The following is a 17,736-nucleotide window of genomic DNA, read 5'->3' on the forward strand; positions in this document are numbered from 1 at the left end:
TCTTGGACTTGGATGAGGTGGAGGGGGTGGAGGTGTTGTTTGGTTTCCCCATGACGATTCTGTCGTAACAACGATCTATAAAATCTGTCAGGCTGGCCAAATCCTCCCCGCTGTGCTCCAGAGTGTACCTTTTAAAGACACTATAGTCCTACTTTAAAGAATATTTTGATTAAGTTGGCAAAAAATACAATCGAATGAAAGTAGAAATGTTTGGGCGCGCCTAGTTTGAATCTGCCGTCTCCCCCGGAACTACGTCACCTACAGCATTAGCTTTAACAAAGCCTTTGATCTATCTGTTATGGTGGTTTTTCGTCATTTCTTGACTTTAACAAAGCCTTTGATCTATCTGTTATGGTGGTTTTTTGTCCTTTCTGGACTTGAACAAAGCCTTTGATCTCTCTGTTATGGAGGCTTTATTTCTTTTCTTGACTTTAATAAAGCCTTTGATCTATCTGTTATGGTGGTGTTTTGTCCTTTCTTGACTTTAACCAAGCCTTTGATCTCTCTATAATGGTGGCTTTATTTCTTTTCTTGACTTTAATAAAGCCTTTGATCTATCTGTTATGGTGGTGTGTCATCCTGTCTTGACTTTAATAAAGCCTTTGATCTATCTATTATGGTGGTTTATGCAGTTTATTAACATTAATAAAGCCTTTGATCTATCTGTTATGGTGGTGTTTTGTCATGTTGGACTTTAATAAAGCCTTTGATCACTCTATTATGGTGGCTTTATTTCTTTTATTGACTTTAATAAATCCTTTGATCTATCTGTTATGGTTGTTTATGCAGTTCATTAACTTTAATAAAGCCTTTGATCTATCTGTTGTGGTGGTGTTTTATCCTTTCTGGACTTTAACAAACCATTTGATCTCTCTATTATGGTGGTCTTATTTCCTTTCTTGACTTTAATAAAGGCTTTGATCTATCTGTTATGGTGGTTTGTGGTCATTCCTTGACTTTAATTAAGCCTTTGATCTATCTGTTATGGTGCTTTTATTTCTTTTCTTGACTTTAATAAAGGCTTTGATCTCTCTATTATGTTGGATTTATTTATTTTCTTGACTTTAATAAAGCCTTTGACCCCTCTATTATGGTGGCTTTATTTCTTTTCTTTACTTCAATAAAGCCTTTGATCTATCTATTATGGTGGTTTTTCCTTATTTCATGACTTTAAAAAAGCTGTTTCTCTATCTGTTATGGTGGTTTTATTTCTTTTCTTGACTTTAATAAAGCCTTTGATCTATCTATTATGGTGGGTTATTCAGTTTATTAACTTTAATAAAGCCTTTGATCTATCTGTTATGGTGGTGCTTTGTCATTTCTTGACTTTAATAAAGCCTTTGATCAATCTGTTAAGGCGGCTTTATATTATTTGTTGACTTGAAATAAAGCCTTTGTTCTATCTATTATGGTGGTTTATGCAGTTTATTAACATTAATAAAGCCTTTGATCTATCTGTTATGGTGGCTTTATTTGTTTTCTTGACTTTAATAAAGCTTTTGATCTATCTGTTATGGTGGTGTTATTTCCTTTCTTGACTTTAATAAAGCCTTTGATCTATCTGTTATGGTGGTTTTATTTCTTTTCTGGACTTTAATAAAGCCTTTGATTTATCTGCTAAGGTGGCTTTATATCATTTATTGACTTTAATAAAGCCTTTGATCTATCTGTTATGGTGGTCTTATTTCCTTTCTTGACTTCAATAAAGGCTTTGATCTATCTATTATGGTGGTTTTTCCTTAGTTCTCTAATTTAATAAAGCCCTTAATCTATCTGTTATTGTGGTGTTTTGTCATTTCTTGACTTTAAGAATGCGTTTGATCGATCTATTATGGTGGTTTATGCAGTTTATTAACTTTAATAAAGCCTTTAATCTATCTGTTATGGTGGTATTTTATCCTGTCTTGACTTTAAGAAAGCCTTTGATCCATCCATTATGGTGGTTTATGCAGTTTATTAATTTTAATAAAGCGTTTGATCTGTCTGTTATGGTGGTTTTATTTCTTTTTTGACTTTAATAAAGCCATTGATCTAACTTTTAAGGTGGTTTATTCAGTTTATTAACTTTAATAGAGCCCTTGATCTATCAGTTGTTGTGTTGTTTTGTCATTTCTTCATTTTAATAAAGCCTTTGATCTATCTATTATGGTGGTTTCTCCAGTTTATTAACTTTAATAAAGCCTTTGATCTATCTGTTATGGTGGTGTTAGTCCTTTCTTGAATTTAATAAAGGTTTTGATCTATCTAGTATGGTGGTTTATTCAGTTCATTAACTTTAAGAAAGCCTTTGATCTATCTGTTATGGTGGTGTTTTATTTTTTCTGGACTTTAACAAAGCCTTTGATGTATCTATTATGGTGGCTTTGTTTATTTTCTTGCCTTTGATCTATCTGTTATGGTGGTGTTTCATCCTGTCTTGACTTTAATAAAGCCTTTGATCTATCCATTATGGTGGCTTTGTTTTATTTCTTGACTTTAACAAAGTCTTTCATCTATCTATTAAGGTGGCTTTATATCATTTATTGACTTTAATAAAGCCTTTGATCTATCTGTTATGGTGGTGTTATTTCCTTTCTTGACTTCAATAAAGGCTTTGATCTAAGTATTATGGTGGTTTATTCAGTTTATTAACTTTAATGAAGTCTTTGATCTATCTGTTAATGTGGTGTTTTGTCATTTCTTGATTTTAATAAAGCCTTTGATCAATCTGTTAAGGTGGTTTGATATCATTTATTGACTTTAAGAGAGCCTTTGATCTATCTATTATGGTGGTTTATGCAGTTTATTAACTTTAATAAAGCCTTTGATCTATCTGTTATGGTGGTGTTTTATCCTGTCTTGACTTTCAGAAAGCCTTTGATCTATCTATTCTGGTGGTTTATGCAGTTTATCAACATTAATAAAGCCTTTGATCTATCTGTTATTGTGGTGTTTTGTCATTTCTTGATTTTAATAAAGCCTTTGATCAATCTGTTAAAGTGGTTTTATATCATTTATTGTCTTCAATGAAGCCTTTGATCTATCTATTATGGTGGTTTATTCATTTTATTAACTTCAACAAAGCCTTTGATCTATCTGTTATGGTGGTTTTATTTCTTTTCTTGTCTTTAATAAAGTCTTTGATCTATCTATTATGGTGGCTTCATTCAGTTTATGAACTGATATGAATAGAGAGATCAAAGCTTTTATTAAAGTGAAAAAAAGAACTAACACCACCATAACAGATAGATCAAAGGCTTCATTAATGTTAATAAACTGCATACACCCCCATTATAGATAGATCTTTAACAAAGCCTTTGATCTCTCTATTATGGTGGATTTATATCTTTTCTTGACTTTAACAAAGCCTTTGATCTCTGTGTTATGGCGGCTTTATTTCTTTTCTTGACTTTAATAAAGCCGTTGATCTATCTGTTAAAGTGGCTTTATATCATTTATTGACTTTAATAAAGCCTTTGATGTATCTATTATGGGGGTTTATGCAGTTTATTAACATTAATAAAACCTTTGATCTATCTGTTATGGTGGTGTTTCATCCTGTCTTGACTTTAATAAAACCTTTGATCTATCTGTTATGGTGGTGTTTTGTACTTTCTTGACTTTAACAAAGCCTTTGATCTCTTTATTATGTTGGCTTTATTTCTTTTCTTGACTTTAATAAAACCTTTGATCAATCTGTTATAGTGGTGTTTCATCCTGTCTTGACTTTAACAAAGCTTTTGATCTCTCTGTTATGGTGCTGTTATGTCCTTTCTTGCCTTTAACAAAGCTTTTGATCTCTCTATTATGTTGGTTTTTTCAGTTTATTGACTTTAATAAAGCCTTTGATCTATCTGTTGTGTTGGTTTTATTTCTTGTCTTGACTTTAAGAAAGCCTTTGATCTATCTTTTAAAGTGGCTTTATATCATTTATTGACTTTAATAAAGCATTTGATCTATCTATTACGGTGGCTTTATTCAGTTTATGAACTTTAATAAAGCCTTTGATCTATCTATTATGGTGGTTTATTCAGTTTATTAACTTAAATAAAGCCTTTGATCTATCTGTTATGGTGGTGTTTTGTCATTTCTTGACTTTGATAAAGCCTGTGATCAATCTGTTAAGGTGGCTTTATATAATTTATTGACTTTAATAAAGCCTTTTATCTATCTATTATGGTGGTTTATGCAGTTTATTACATTTAATAAAGCCTTTAATTTATCTATTATGGTGGTTTATGCAGTTTATTAACATTAATAAAAACTTTGATCTTTCTATTATGTTGGTTTATGCAGTTTATTAACTTCAATAAAGCCTTTGAGCTATCTGTTATGGTGGCTTTATTTCTTTTCTTAACTTTAATAAAGCCTTTCATCTATTTATTATGGTGGTTTATTCAGTTCATTAACGTTAATAAAGCCTTTGATCTTTCTATTATGTTGGTTTATGCAGTTTATTAACTTTAATAAAGCCTTTGATCTATCTGTTATGGTGGCTTTATTTCTTTTCTTGACTTTAATAAAGCCTTTCATCTATTTATTATGTTGGTTTATTCAGTTTATTACGTTTAACAAAGCCTTTGATCTATCTGTTATGGTGGTGTTTTATCGTTTCTGGACATTAACAAATCCTTTGATCTATCTATTAGGGTGGTTAGTGCAGTTTATTAACATTAATAAAGCCTTTGATCTCTCTATTATGTTGGCTTTATTTCTTTTCTTGACTTAGAAAAAGCCTTTGATCTATCTGTTATGTTGGTGTTTCATCCTGTCTTGACTTTAATAAAGCCTTTGATCTATCTATTATGGTGGTTTATGCAGTTTATTAACATTAATAAAGCCTTTGATCTGTCTGTTATGGTGGTGTTTTGTCCTTTCTGGATTTTAACAAAGCGTTTAATCTCTCTGTTATGGTGGCTTTATTTCTTTTTTTGACTTTAATAAAGCCTTTGATCTATCTGTTATGGTGGTGTTTTGTCCTTTCTTGACTTTTATAAAGCCTTTGATCTCTCTGTTATGGTGGTGTTTTGTCCTTTCTGGACTTTAACAAAGCCTTTGCTCTATTTATTATGGTGGCTTTGTTTCATTTCTTGACTTTAATAAAGCCTTTGATCTGTCTATTATGGTGGCTTATTAAGTATATGAACTTTATTAAAGCCTTTGATCTATCTGTTATTGTGGTGTTTTTTCCTTTCCTGACTTTAATAAAGCCTTTGATCTATCTATTATAGTGGCTTTGTTTCATTTAATGACTTTAATAAAGCCACTGATCTATCTGTTATGGTGGTGGTTTGTCCTTTCTTGACTTTTCCTCATGTCTTGACTTTAATAAAGTAAGTAAGTAAGTAAATGTTTATTTATATAGCACCTTTCAAGATAAAATCACAAAGTGCTTAACAACAAGATAAAACACCAAATAACAATAATACAGAGAGAATAAAAACAAATAAAACTAAGTAAAAGCAAGTTTAAAAAGATATGTTTTTAGCTGCTTTTTAAAAGAGGTCATGGAGTCCACAGATTTGAGGCCTAGAGGAAGGGAGTTCCAGAGGACAGGAGCCACTGCTGCAAAGGCTCTGTCACCCTTAGTCCTCAGCTGTGTTGGTTTAACAACCAGCAGATCCTGATGACTCGATCTCAGGGACCTGCTGGGCACGTAGAGCTTTAGGAGATCCCTGATGTATTCAGGTGCCTGGTCTTGTAGGGCTTGATATGTAAACACCAGAATTTTAAAATGCACCCTGTAATAGATGGGCAGCCAGTCCAGCTGGATTAGTAGTGGAGTGACATGGGTGAATTTGGGGGATTTAGTTATCAGTCTTGCAGCAGCGTTCTGAACCAACTGGAGACGGTCAAGTGATTTTTTGTTTAAACATGTAAAGAGGGAATTACAGTAATCCAGTCTGGATGAGATGAAGGCATGAACGATCATCTCCATATCAGATGATGAAACAACTGGGCGCAGCTTAGCAATGTTTTTGAGGTGATAAAAACAAGAGCGAGCAAGTAATTTTACATGTGCATCCAAGGACATTGCAGGGTCAAGGGTCACCCCAAGGTTCCTGACCAAGGGCTTAATGCATGAGGCAAGTGGGCCAAGACTCTCAGCTATCTCAGGTAAAAATCTGTCAGGGGCACAAACAAGGACCTCGGTTTTTTCATCATTAAGTTGAAGAAAGTTGTCATTCATCCAGCTCCTGACAGCATCCAAACACCCAAGCAATGTCTGAATCTTAAAAACATCCTGAGGTTTAAAAGAAATAAAATGCTGAATATCATCAGCATAACAATGACAATAAATATCTTTAAAAGAGCCGATAATGTGCTGCAGAGGCAGCAAATATAAAATAAACAGTAAAGGACCCAGAACAGACCCCTGTGGAACACCAAAATCAAGACCTGAAGATGAGGATTTAAACTTAGCAGCAGCCACGGAGACTAATCTCCCAGAGAGATAAGAGGAGAACCATTTAAAAGCAGATCCTGAAACCCCCACCCAGTGTTTCAGCCTGTCCAGCAGGATGCGATGATCTACAGTGTCAAAAGCTGAGGTCAGGTCCAGTAACAATAACACAGAACAATGACCTGCATCGCTCTGTATCAGGATGTCATTGGAGACTCTAAGCAGGGCTGTTTCAGTGGAGTGAGCCCTGCGAAAGCCAGACTGAAAATGATCCAGGATATGATGCGTCTCTAAAGCAGCTGTAAGCTGCTTAGCAACAACTTTTTCTAAAATTTTAGAGATAAATGGCAAATGTGAAATAGGTCTATAGCTGCTAAAAAGGGAGGGATCGAGCTTGGGTTTTTTAAGAGTGGATGAGTGACAGCATTCTTGAAATAGTCAGGAACTTGACCAAGCAGCAGAGAGGAGTTAATTATTGTGAGGACACAGGGACCAATAGCCAGGAAGACATCTTTAAAAAGGGATGTAGGTAGAACATCAAGAGAGCAGGAAGATGCCTTCATTGAGCCAACTAATGTCACCAGCTCGGATAAAGAAACAGGTGAAAATTTATCTATAATCACAGGCCGAGCTGGACTGGGAGCTGGCAGAAACACAGCTGACGGAGACAAATAGCTTCTCACCGTTTTTAGTTTATCAGAAAAAAAGGCTAGGAATTTTTCACAATCCTCATTAGAAGCAATAGGCACAGCAGGAGCAGTAGGAGTAATTAATTTAGTAATGGTGTTAAATAACACTTTAGGATTACCACGACTTTTTGTGATTAGATCTGAGAAATAGGCAGCCCTTGCATCTTTAACAGCATCATTAAAGGAAGCCAGGAGATCCTTCAAGTAAAGCAGGTGGACATGCCAACCAGTTTTCTTCCACAACCGCTCAGCTCTTCTACAACAACGTTTTAGACAGCGAGTGCTGTTGTTTAACCAAGGGGATAACTTAGCAACAGAAGCAAATCTAGTTTTAACAGGACATACTTTATCTAAAATGGAAAGACTAAAATCATCAAAAAGATCAATGGAGCTATCAAGGTCGTCATCAGAGGATAAGACTAAATCAAAAGCATCAGAAAAAACACCAGCAGTAGAGGAGTCGATGATACGAGAGCTCACCTCTCTCCGAACAGGAGAGATCGACACAGGAAAGGACAAATTAAATAAAATACAGAGGTGATCAGAAATAAAAATGTCCTCAGAAAAAAGACAATCAATATCCAACCCCAAAGTAAAAACAAGGTCTAATGTGTGGCCTTTGGCATGTGTGGGCACAGACACATGCTGGGTAAAATTAAAAGAATCCATGACACTGATGAAATCTCTGGCAAAGAGGTCAGATTCATCATCAACATGTATGTTAAAATCACCAATTATAACCAGGGTGGACAGCTTCAAAGTGGAGGATAAAAAGTCACTAAATTCAACTAAAAACCGATGGTTTGGACCAGGTGGACGGTAGACAATCTCGCAGTAAAAGGGGTTTTTATTACCCACTTTAATCATTTGCAGTTCAAACGAAGCAAAGTGTCCGACGTTCACTGATCGACATGCAAAACGGGTCCTAAAAACCGCAGCAACTCCGCCTCCACGGCCAGATGTCCGAGGCTGACCGATGAAGGAGTAACCAGCTGGGCAGAGTTCAATGAGAGATGAAAAGTCCGAGTAACGCTGCCAGGTTTCAGTCAGAAGCAGGAAATCAAGATTTTTAGAGAGAATTAAATCGTTCAACACAAAAGTTTTATTTGATGCAGATCGGGCATCAAGGAGAGCCAAGTTCAGAGGGGCCTGTTTTTTTACAGATACAGCCCGAGTCAAGGGCCGCAGGAACTGTGGATAACTCCTTGATTCTCTGGTAATCCGCTCACAACGGGAAAATGAGACCAAGCACACGAAGAGTTTGGATGAACACTCCGAAGATAGCAAGGCCTCAGAAGTCCAGGCCCTGCATGTCCAGGCAGGGACGCGGAGGAAAAACTCTCACCCATGGAAAACGACCGAGCACAGTTGACCATGAATGCTCGACGTCGCTTACCGGACACTCCACGCTTCCAGAGCAACCTGATCATCACCTGAACACCAGCTCTTTTTCCTCTCCTCCGCGGTCTGCGTGATCCCGAGAGGCCAGATGAGAAACCAGCCTCCGGGAGTAGAGAATGGAGAACACCAGCGCAAGGAGATTAGGTAACCTTTCCGATCATGAAAGATCCGATGGATAAAAGTGTCAGGCGGTTGTAAACTATAGCAGCAAAAACGTTAGTGGAACTAAGCAAAAACAGCAGAGCAAGAAGCAGAAGTAACGCCGCGTTGCTAGACAGACAGCTGCCGGTAGTGGCAAAGCCAAACACAGGCGCCATCATACCGGAAGTTTGATGGCGCCTATGATCTATCTGTTATTGTGGTTTTATTTCTTTTCTTGACTTTAATAAAGCCTTTGATCTATCTATTATGGTGGCTTATTCAGTTTGTTAACTTTAAAAAAGCCTTTAATCTATCTATTATGGTGGCTTTGTTTCATTTGTTGACTTTAATAAAGCCTTTGATCTATCTTTTATTCTGGTGTTATGTCCTTTCTTGACTTTAATAAAGGCTTTGATGTATGTATTATGGGGGTTTATTCAGTTTATTAACTTTAATAAAGCCTTTGGTCTCTCTGCTATGGTGGTGTTTTCTCCTTTCTGGACTTTAACAAAGCCTTTGCTCTATCTATTATGGTGGCTTTGTTTTATTTCTTGACTTTAATGAAGCCTTTGATCTGTCTATTATGGTGGCTTATTCAGTATTTGAACTTTAATAAAGCCTTTGGTCTCTCTGCTATGGCGGTGTTTTCTCCTTTCTGGACTTTAACAAAGCCTTTGCTCTATCTATTATGGTGGCTTTGTTTCATTTCTTGACTTTAATAAAGCCATTGATCTATCTATTAAGGTGGCTTTGTTACATTTCTTGACTTTAATAAACCTTTGATCTATCTATTATGTTGGCTTATTGTAATGTGTGATTTTAGAGGTTCGTGGTGGTCGGCAGATGAAACACACAAAGTCAGAGTGCTAGAATAAATGTGTCAGGTTTATTCCCCGCAGCTCATGACACTCATCATTACATCTCAATGGGTTCAGCCTTATAAGCATAGCATAGCTTGCCCTACCTTTGACACGGACTGGAGAGCCAACAATCCCGGTAGAGTGGCTTAGAAAACCCCGGCTGGGCGTTCGTACGTAACCCGCAGCAGACTCTACCGAGATGTGGGATTTCCCCGTCTTTATACTTATTTAGAAAAAACACAACATCGCATGAGAGAGAGGATGGCCAGTCCTTTCCCACAGGCGAGGATGAGTCCTGAGATCCTGTCTTGTAAACATATTTACAAGACACCCTTTTCTCACCCTTCCAAAGATAGGCAGTTACACAGTTCCCAAAACAAGCAGAATAATATAACATGCAGGTGGTCACTTGGGAACAAGCAGTTATATAACACCAATAGTATACAGATGGTCATTTTAGGACACAAATTAGATATTCCCATATCACTTATTCAGTTTATTAACTTTAATAAAGCCTTTGATCTATCTGTTATGGTGGTGTTTTTTCCTTTCTTGACTTTAATAAAGCCATTGATCTATCTGTTATGGTGGTGTTTTGTCCTTTCTTGACTTTAACAAAGCCCTGGATCTCTATTATGGTGGCTTTATTTCTTTTTATGACTTGTTGAGGCAAAAAGTTACTCTGTCAAGGAATGAGGAGTCTGTTGTGAAGTGAAAAATGATTACAAGTTTATTGAACACAGGATTAAAATATAAAGAATAGAATTGCAATCCGAGACACTGTTCAGAGGTCTGACAGCACAGAGATCTGAAGAGAATCTGATAAGAAACATACATGCAGCATCTTTTAAGCAGAATGATCAGTCACAACACATCATGAAATACAAACAAAAAGATTGTCTGTTCCTCACACAGGATTAGACACTTCAGCAAACCTAATGAGCTGTTTTCCAGTTTCTTGAGCACTTAAACAACCCCAATGACACTAAGACAGGATGCCCGGCTGGGTCATCCTAAGGCGCCTGGCTGGTATCAGATAAGTCACACAGGTCAGAGCGAACTGTTCTAAAGAGTGCATGATAGCAACGGGCTACCCAGTATTAAACTTAATTACCAAGAACCTAAACAACATGTTTACCCTGAGAGGGATCAGTAGACACAATATAATAAAGGGAATAACATGAAATTTCCCCAACAATTCCCCTCTTTTGATCATAATGAAACCCATTTCATATTGATCACATCAGAAAAGAAAATTTCATAAGATAAAAGCATAAAAGGAAAAACACAAAAATGCATCAAACAAGGATAACCACTGAGGCAGAGATGTACAGTGGATAAAAAGGAGAACCACAATCAACTAGTAAACCCAAAAACTCTTCCGGTGATATCAAACTGCTAATGAACACATAAAACAAAGAAAACACAAATGGCACAAAAAAAATAAATCAAACCCAAGAAAAGAGAAATGAAACAGAACACAGGAAACCCATAAAAGAGAAATGTAATAAATGTAATGTAATTTTAGGGGGAAAAAAACCCTTAATGATTATATTCAACAAATCAAGTCCAATCACCATCTTCCCAATATACATTCAGACAAAACATCAGAAGTTGCAATTCACAGGGGATTCGAGAAACTTCATCATAACTCTGAATGGGGAAATAAACATCAAAATCAATCCAACACATGTGATTACCAGCAAAAAACACATCAGAATACATATGAATAAGAATAAGAATCAGAACAAACTAGGATGACTAAACAGAAAACTATCCACAAAATTTAAACTTCATCATCACTAGAAAAATCAAGCGGAAGACCAGTATCATCATAACAGATCCGTGGAGTGTAAGCGGGTGGCGAAGCCAGAACATCTAACGGGGTGTTAGAAAAATCGCCCTGAGCACTAACAAACATCTGGAGGGAATGACCAGGAAACGCAGATGTTATCATAACCTTGAGGCACCGGGGGAGGAAAGTCACCACAAGCCAGCAGGCAATCAGAACAGCAAAAATAGGGCCTAAGACTGCGAGCAAGATATGCCACCAGCCACCTGACTGAAACCAAGACCATAACTCAGAAGAAGATCCAGAGCTATCCCGAGCCTCCATCCCAGATAACAGATCTCTTAGGTGATCCTGAACAGAAGACAGATTAGTAGACATATCCGGAATGAATGTACAACACTCGTCCCCTATAACCTTGCAGGTCCCCCCCTTTTCAGCTAAGAGAAAATCCAGAGCCATCCTATTCTGCAGTGTCATGACCCGGAGGGCCTTTAACTCAGGTGTTAGTGCGTCAAACCCCTTAGTAACCAGAGAAGTGAGATTTTCTAAATCTACAGCTAATGCATCAATCTGCAAAGCATTGTTAACTGTACCATAGTGTGGAAAAATACTCCCAAACACTGAGTTAGTGGTGGAGATACGAGCTCGTTTAGTCCTATGAGGAGGAGAGAGAACCTCAGAAAGATCTGACAACACACGGAGGTGAGGGATGAGATAAGCTAAATAGCATCTCCCACACCAATTTCTAGGCAAATACAGAAAAGACCTTAACCCGCAAACCCAAACCATATTAGTTGGACAACTGTAACCCTCAGGAGATGGAGTTAGAAGAGTCAAATAGGGAATGCTAGGGGTGGCTAACCCAAACCAGGACAAATTTACATTACTCTCCCCAGCACGCAACGTATAGTTGGGATCATTACAGGGAGGTCTATCCAGCAGTAAAAACCCACATGAAGCCAGGATGGTGTGATTACAGTTATTGCTTACCCCCAAAGGCAACGACACATCAAAACACGGCATCTCAAAACACAGCGGAGCAGCCACTGCATGTACAGAACTGGCAGGCATCACAGATTTAGAAATCAGGTGATCAGTGTTGCTGGAGAAGTCCCCGTGAAACCTAATAGACTGAAATGAAAAATCATGCATCCATGGACAAAACTTCAGAGGGAGAGAAGCATTGAGGAAATGTGTACTGTTAGATTTACCCACAGATCTGGCAGCCAGGAAGGATAGCATAATGACCCCGTCGACCGGCCACGGGCGTAATAGCTCCGCTGTCGGTGTAGCATGAGGGATCAGAGAACACACGTAACATGTACTATTAAACACTTTGGTTGCGGTCTGCTTAGCAAGTGCATACCACAAATTGTCCTGTTCGTCATGATGATTGATGACATGGCGTCGCAGTCTGTGTAACTCAGAAATTGAAAACGTACCAGGTGAAAGTGAAGGTGAAACAGGTGAAACTCCTGCTGTAAGGGCAGACAGCACGTATAGCAGCGAAAGCAGTGCTGCTAGAACAAACAGAGGCAGACCCCAACCTCTGCACTGAAACACCACCAAATGTGCAGGTGGGAGACGGTGTTGATGCATCCAGGGCTCCATCCTTTCCCTTTTTCTTCTTTTTTTTTTTTATTTTATTTTTCCCAGGGGAAATGAACTGCACACCTTAAGGCAGGAAAAAGGTGTGCAAGCAGCAAACAGGCAGATCACTGGTGGGCTCAGGTCAGAAGGAGCCAGGAAAATCCAGGTGTGTTGCTAGGCTCACCCGCTCTGTCCGGGGCCACGACGTCCCGTTGCTAGGCACCTTCCCAGGCTAAGGGCCAGGCGTTACAGCTGCACCCTCGGTGGGGTCCCCTGAAGTGTCCCTGGACTCTGATGGAATGGGCACCCGCCTGCAGTGTGATGCGTGGACCCAAGTGGCACGTTCTGCCACCTTCACGGCCGTGTCCGTCGTCAGGAGCACCTGGAAGGGTCCACAGAACCGTTGGGAACGCCAGTGCTTCCTCTTGAGGTTCTTAATCAGGACCCAGTCTCCGGGACGGATAGAATGGCACACAGTTTCAGCAGGACGTGGAAAAGCGTCACGAACAATCTGGTGAATGTCAGAAAGCAGAGCAGAGAGTCGTTTGCAGTACATCAGCAATGCATCTTCACACATGGAGGTGTCCGGAAGGAGCCTTTTAACAGGCCCCACTCCCAAACAAGGAGGACGTCCAAAGATTATTTCAAAAGGACTCAAACCTGACCTCGCACGCTTCCTCATCCTAAGATAAGTGAGAACCAAAGGCAAGGCCTTAACCCAAGACAGACCAGTTTCTGCACAACACTTCAAAAGCTTATTTTTAAGTGAGGAGTTCTCCCTCTCGACTGCACCCCCGGATTGGGGATGATAAGAACAATGACGTCGCAGGTCAATACCAAGAAACTTAGAAACTTCAGTCACAGCTGCATTCACAAAGTGCCTGCCATTATCAGAGCTGATACGGCGAGGGATTCCCCATCTGGGAATGATTTCGGTGAGCAGGGCTTTTGTCACCACATGAGAAGAAGCGTGCTTGGCAGGAAAAACCTCAGGGTACTTAGAAAACATGTCAACCAACACCAAAGCATACCTCTTAACCTCTGCTGGAGACAGTTCGATGAAATCCATTTGTAGATACTCAAAAGGAAACAGTGGTTCACGATGAGCACCAGGAGAAGTTTGAACAGTCTTACCTGGGTTGTTGACAGCACAGATCATGCACTTCTGGCAGAACTTCTCCGCATAGGTAGTGAAACCACGTGTGTACCAGTGTGTGGACAGCGCCAGATGCATACCCCCTTTGGACACGTGGTCACGGCCATGAGTGATCTTTGCATAAAACCAGAAGAACTGTTTTGGCAAGCAGGGGAGTCCATTCGGACCCAGCCAAACCCCATCCTGAACAATCGATCCCGATTTTCCCCAAAGTTGGATCTCCGGTTTAGTGGCAAAGCTCTGTAAAGCCCTCAGATCATCAGGGGGAGAAACAGCTGCAGGGGAACCTGCACCACAAGCAAGAGGAGGAGGAGCCGGTGATTCCCCCGAGAGGGAGGGAGGAGGAAGGGAGGAGCCATGGAGGAGGGACGAGAGAGACACAGGGGGAGAGAGAAAATGCGGAGGAGGAGGAACAGAGACAGGAGGAGGATCTGACTGTAGAGACGACAGCGACATGCAGGTGTTCAAAGATGAAACAGGAGTGTGCAAACGGGGCTTGTCCCCTGCCACTTTCGCTGCAGCGTCCGCACGGGCATTACCCCTGGCCACAGCAGTGGAGGAAGAGTCATGCGCTTGACATTTGACCACAGCAATCTCTGAAGGAAGCAAAACTGCCTGTAAGAGGTCTGAGATCTGTGTTGCATTCAGAATAGGCTTACCGTCAGATTTTAGGAAATTTCTGTGTTTCCAGAGTGCTGCAAAATCATGAATCACCCCAAAAGCGTACCGCGAATCCGTGAAGACCGTGATTCTCCGCCCCGCCCCAAAACGGCAGGCTTCTGTCAGCGCCACGAGCTCAGCTGTTTGGGCAGAGAAATGGCTTGGCAGAGAAGCAGAAACAACAGTAGAATGGTCAGTGCAGACAGCAAAACCCACCTTGTTCACCCCAGTCCTGGGGTCACGTCGTGCTGATCCATCGACGTACAAGACAAGATCCGGATTCTGAAGTGGGGTGTCCTTAAGATCTGGCCTGGGCGTGCATGTTTGTTCCAATGCAGCCACACAGCAGTGCGGCTCTCCGTCGTCCTCAGTAGGGAGCAGGGTAGCAGGATTCAAGACGGTACACCGCTTAACTGTGATGTTGGGCATGTCCAACAGGATGGAGGTGTACCTGAGATGTCTCGCAGCAGAGAGATGAGAGGTTTTCTGTTCCAGCAAGATCATGGAAACAGCATGAGGGACCAAAAGGGTTAAATCAGAATAACCCACAATGTCACGAGAAGCCAGCACAGCTTTTTCGGCGGCGGCCACGGCTCGCAAACAGGACGGGAGGCCCCTAGCGACAGGGTCCAGTTTAGCTGAGAGATAAGCAACAGGGCGTAACTTACCTCCGTGAGTCTGGAGCAGGACTGAAGTCATCGAGCCATTCCTCTCATCCACTGCCTGAACGAATGGTTTCTCAGGATCTGGCAGGCCCAGAGTGGGGGCAGTTTGTAGTGCCAGCTTCAGATCAACAAATGCACGTTCTGCATCCTCATTCCAGGAGATGGCATCACCTGGTCTCAGTCCCTTACCATGACTGAGTGCTGACAACGGTGCTTCCATGATAGAATAATTAGGAATGAAATTCCTGCAATAGGAAGTTGTCCCCAGAAAAGACATGAGCTGTTTTTTAGTGCGAGGTCGAGGAATGTTCTGGATAGCAGACACACGCTTAGAAGAGATGGCACGGCTACCTGCGGAGATCACATGACCCAGAAATGTAACTGTTTGCTGCACAAATTGCAGCTTTTTCAGACTAGCTTTGTGACCCTGTTCAGCTAGATGTTTCAACAGTGCAATAGTGGCTTCCTCACACTCCTCACGTGTTTTAGAAGCAATCAAAAGGTCATCCATGTACTGACATAGAGTGGTATCAGGAGGAAGGACCAAGCCAGACAAACTTTCCCTCATGGCGGCGTTGAAAATGGTGGGGCTCTCGCAGAACCCCTGGCACAAACGACTGAAGGTCCAGGTCTGACCTAGGAACTCAAAAGCAAACCAGAACTGGCTGTCTTCATGTATCCTGATTGAGAAGAAAGCATTACTCAAATCACAGACACTATACCAAGAAGAATCCTGTGGAATCTGAGACAGTACCGTGCAAGGGTTCGGAACTGATGGTGCACGGGGTTGAACCGCAGAGTTGACTCTTTGAAGGTCCTGACAAAATCTCCATTCCTCTGGCTCACCCGCATCCCTGACTTTTTTTACAGGAAACATAGGAGAACGGCAAGGAGAGGAAGCACAGGGTTTGACTATTCCCGCCTGTTGAAGAGCAGAAAACACAGGCATGATACCACGCACAGCTTCAGGCTTCAAAGGATATTGCTTCTGATGAGGGCGATAATCAGAACGTGGAGTGATAACAACAGGAGGACAGTTCTTAATCAGCCCTACATCATAGTTAGAGGTAGCCCACAGAGATTTAGGAACAGCCTTCAGGGCCGGAATGTTTTCCAGTTCAGATTCTGACAAACACGTGTGGTTAAGATCTTCCTCAGGAAACATGTTGGCTGAAATCAGTTGGACTGATCTCTGACAGCTGACCTCAAGCTGGACATCCATTCTGTAAGCTTTCACTGTGGGAGAATACAAGACTGCAGGTTCAAGAGTGAAGGAATTCCAGTCTTCGGCCTTCTCACACACACTCAACCACACGCTGACGTCATCAGTCCCACAGCCATCACCCTGCAGACACACAAACTCAGAGTTGCACACATTTTCACCAGCCGGCTCACAATCATGCATTACCCCTGTGTCCCCCAGCTCACAGCTCCTTCGTCTGTCTGTGTAGCTGGAGAGAGAAACATGTGGGATGGAATGCGGAAGCAGGAAGCATTCCTTCTGTTCTTCTGTCAGACTGAGCACAGCTGCAGCCACGTGCTCATTCCACAGAACAGAAGACACCTTTAAAGTTTCTGGAGAATGATTAAACCATTGTGTTTCAAATCTCTCATCGGGCTCCCGTGAGATGTTAGCAATGCACACACAGTTCTGAGCAGGGCTCGAGACCAAGAGGGAGGGATTTACCTCAGTCAGCTGCTGCAGAAAAATTTCACTCGGGAACTCCCAACAATAGCACACAGGATTTCCCAGGGGGTGTGTCCATGCAGTGATGACGGAGTCAGGGTTGGCCATAACTTTCACTCCATCAGGAGAAGATGTGAGACAAATGTTTAACCGACACATCAAATCTCTACCCAAAAGGTTGACCGGACAAACATCAGACAGCAGAAATGAATGTTTAAATTTACACCCGGAGAGCAAATTACACCCAAGGGGCGCGATCAACCATTCTTTCACGGTGGTCCCAGACGCAGAGATTGAATGCACAAAATTACCAGACATCTTAAGCGGCACAGAAAACTCAGAAGCCCTCAAAACTGACCTAGTTGCACCAGAGTCTACCATGAATTCAACGGTCTTACCCGACACCTCGACTTGTAGGGTTGGAAAAATCTTGTAGGCCTCAGCCGTTAAATGCGTATACGTCCCAGTCTTCGTCGGTATGCATCTGCTTTCGAGCACAGAGATGGCATGATTAATTTTTGAGATTTCGTCAAAGTCAGAGGAAGCAGCAAGCGTTTCTTCATTGCAACAGAGCGAGGAAAACTGCAGGTTTTTATCAGTGTTGTGACCTTCAACGTGTGTGTGTGTGTGAGCAGGGTGTGTGTGCTGTGTTATCTGTGGATTGTTTACATTGGGTGTCTGTGTGCCAGCAGCAGAGCAGGAAGGAAAAGAGA

At 40.9% G+C, this 17,736-nt stretch overlaps 1 protein-coding gene across 1 annotated transcript; it reads right to left on the minus strand.

Annotated features, from left to right (window-relative positions):
* Positions 1-5,418: 5,418 nt before the first annotated feature.
* Positions 5,419-12,507, minus strand: LOC121650101 (endogenous retrovirus group PABLB member 1 Env polyprotein-like). The gene is made up of 2 exons (XM_042001418.1): positions 11,460-12,507; positions 5,419-5,455 (listed from the first exon to the last, which is right to left on the minus strand). The coding sequence occupies exons 1-2, from the start codon at positions 12,505-12,507 to the stop codon at positions 5,448-5,450; spliced, it is 1,056 nt and encodes a 351-aa protein (XP_041857352.1). The 3' UTR covers positions 5,419-5,447.
* Positions 12,508-17,736: the final 5,229 nt, after the last annotated feature.

This window comes from Melanotaenia boesemani, chromosome 2 (assembly GCF_017639745.1).
Source record: "Melanotaenia boesemani isolate fMelBoe1 chromosome 2, fMelBoe1.pri, whole genome shotgun sequence".
NCBI lineage: Eukaryota > Metazoa > Chordata > Actinopteri > Atheriniformes > Melanotaeniidae > Melanotaenia > Melanotaenia boesemani.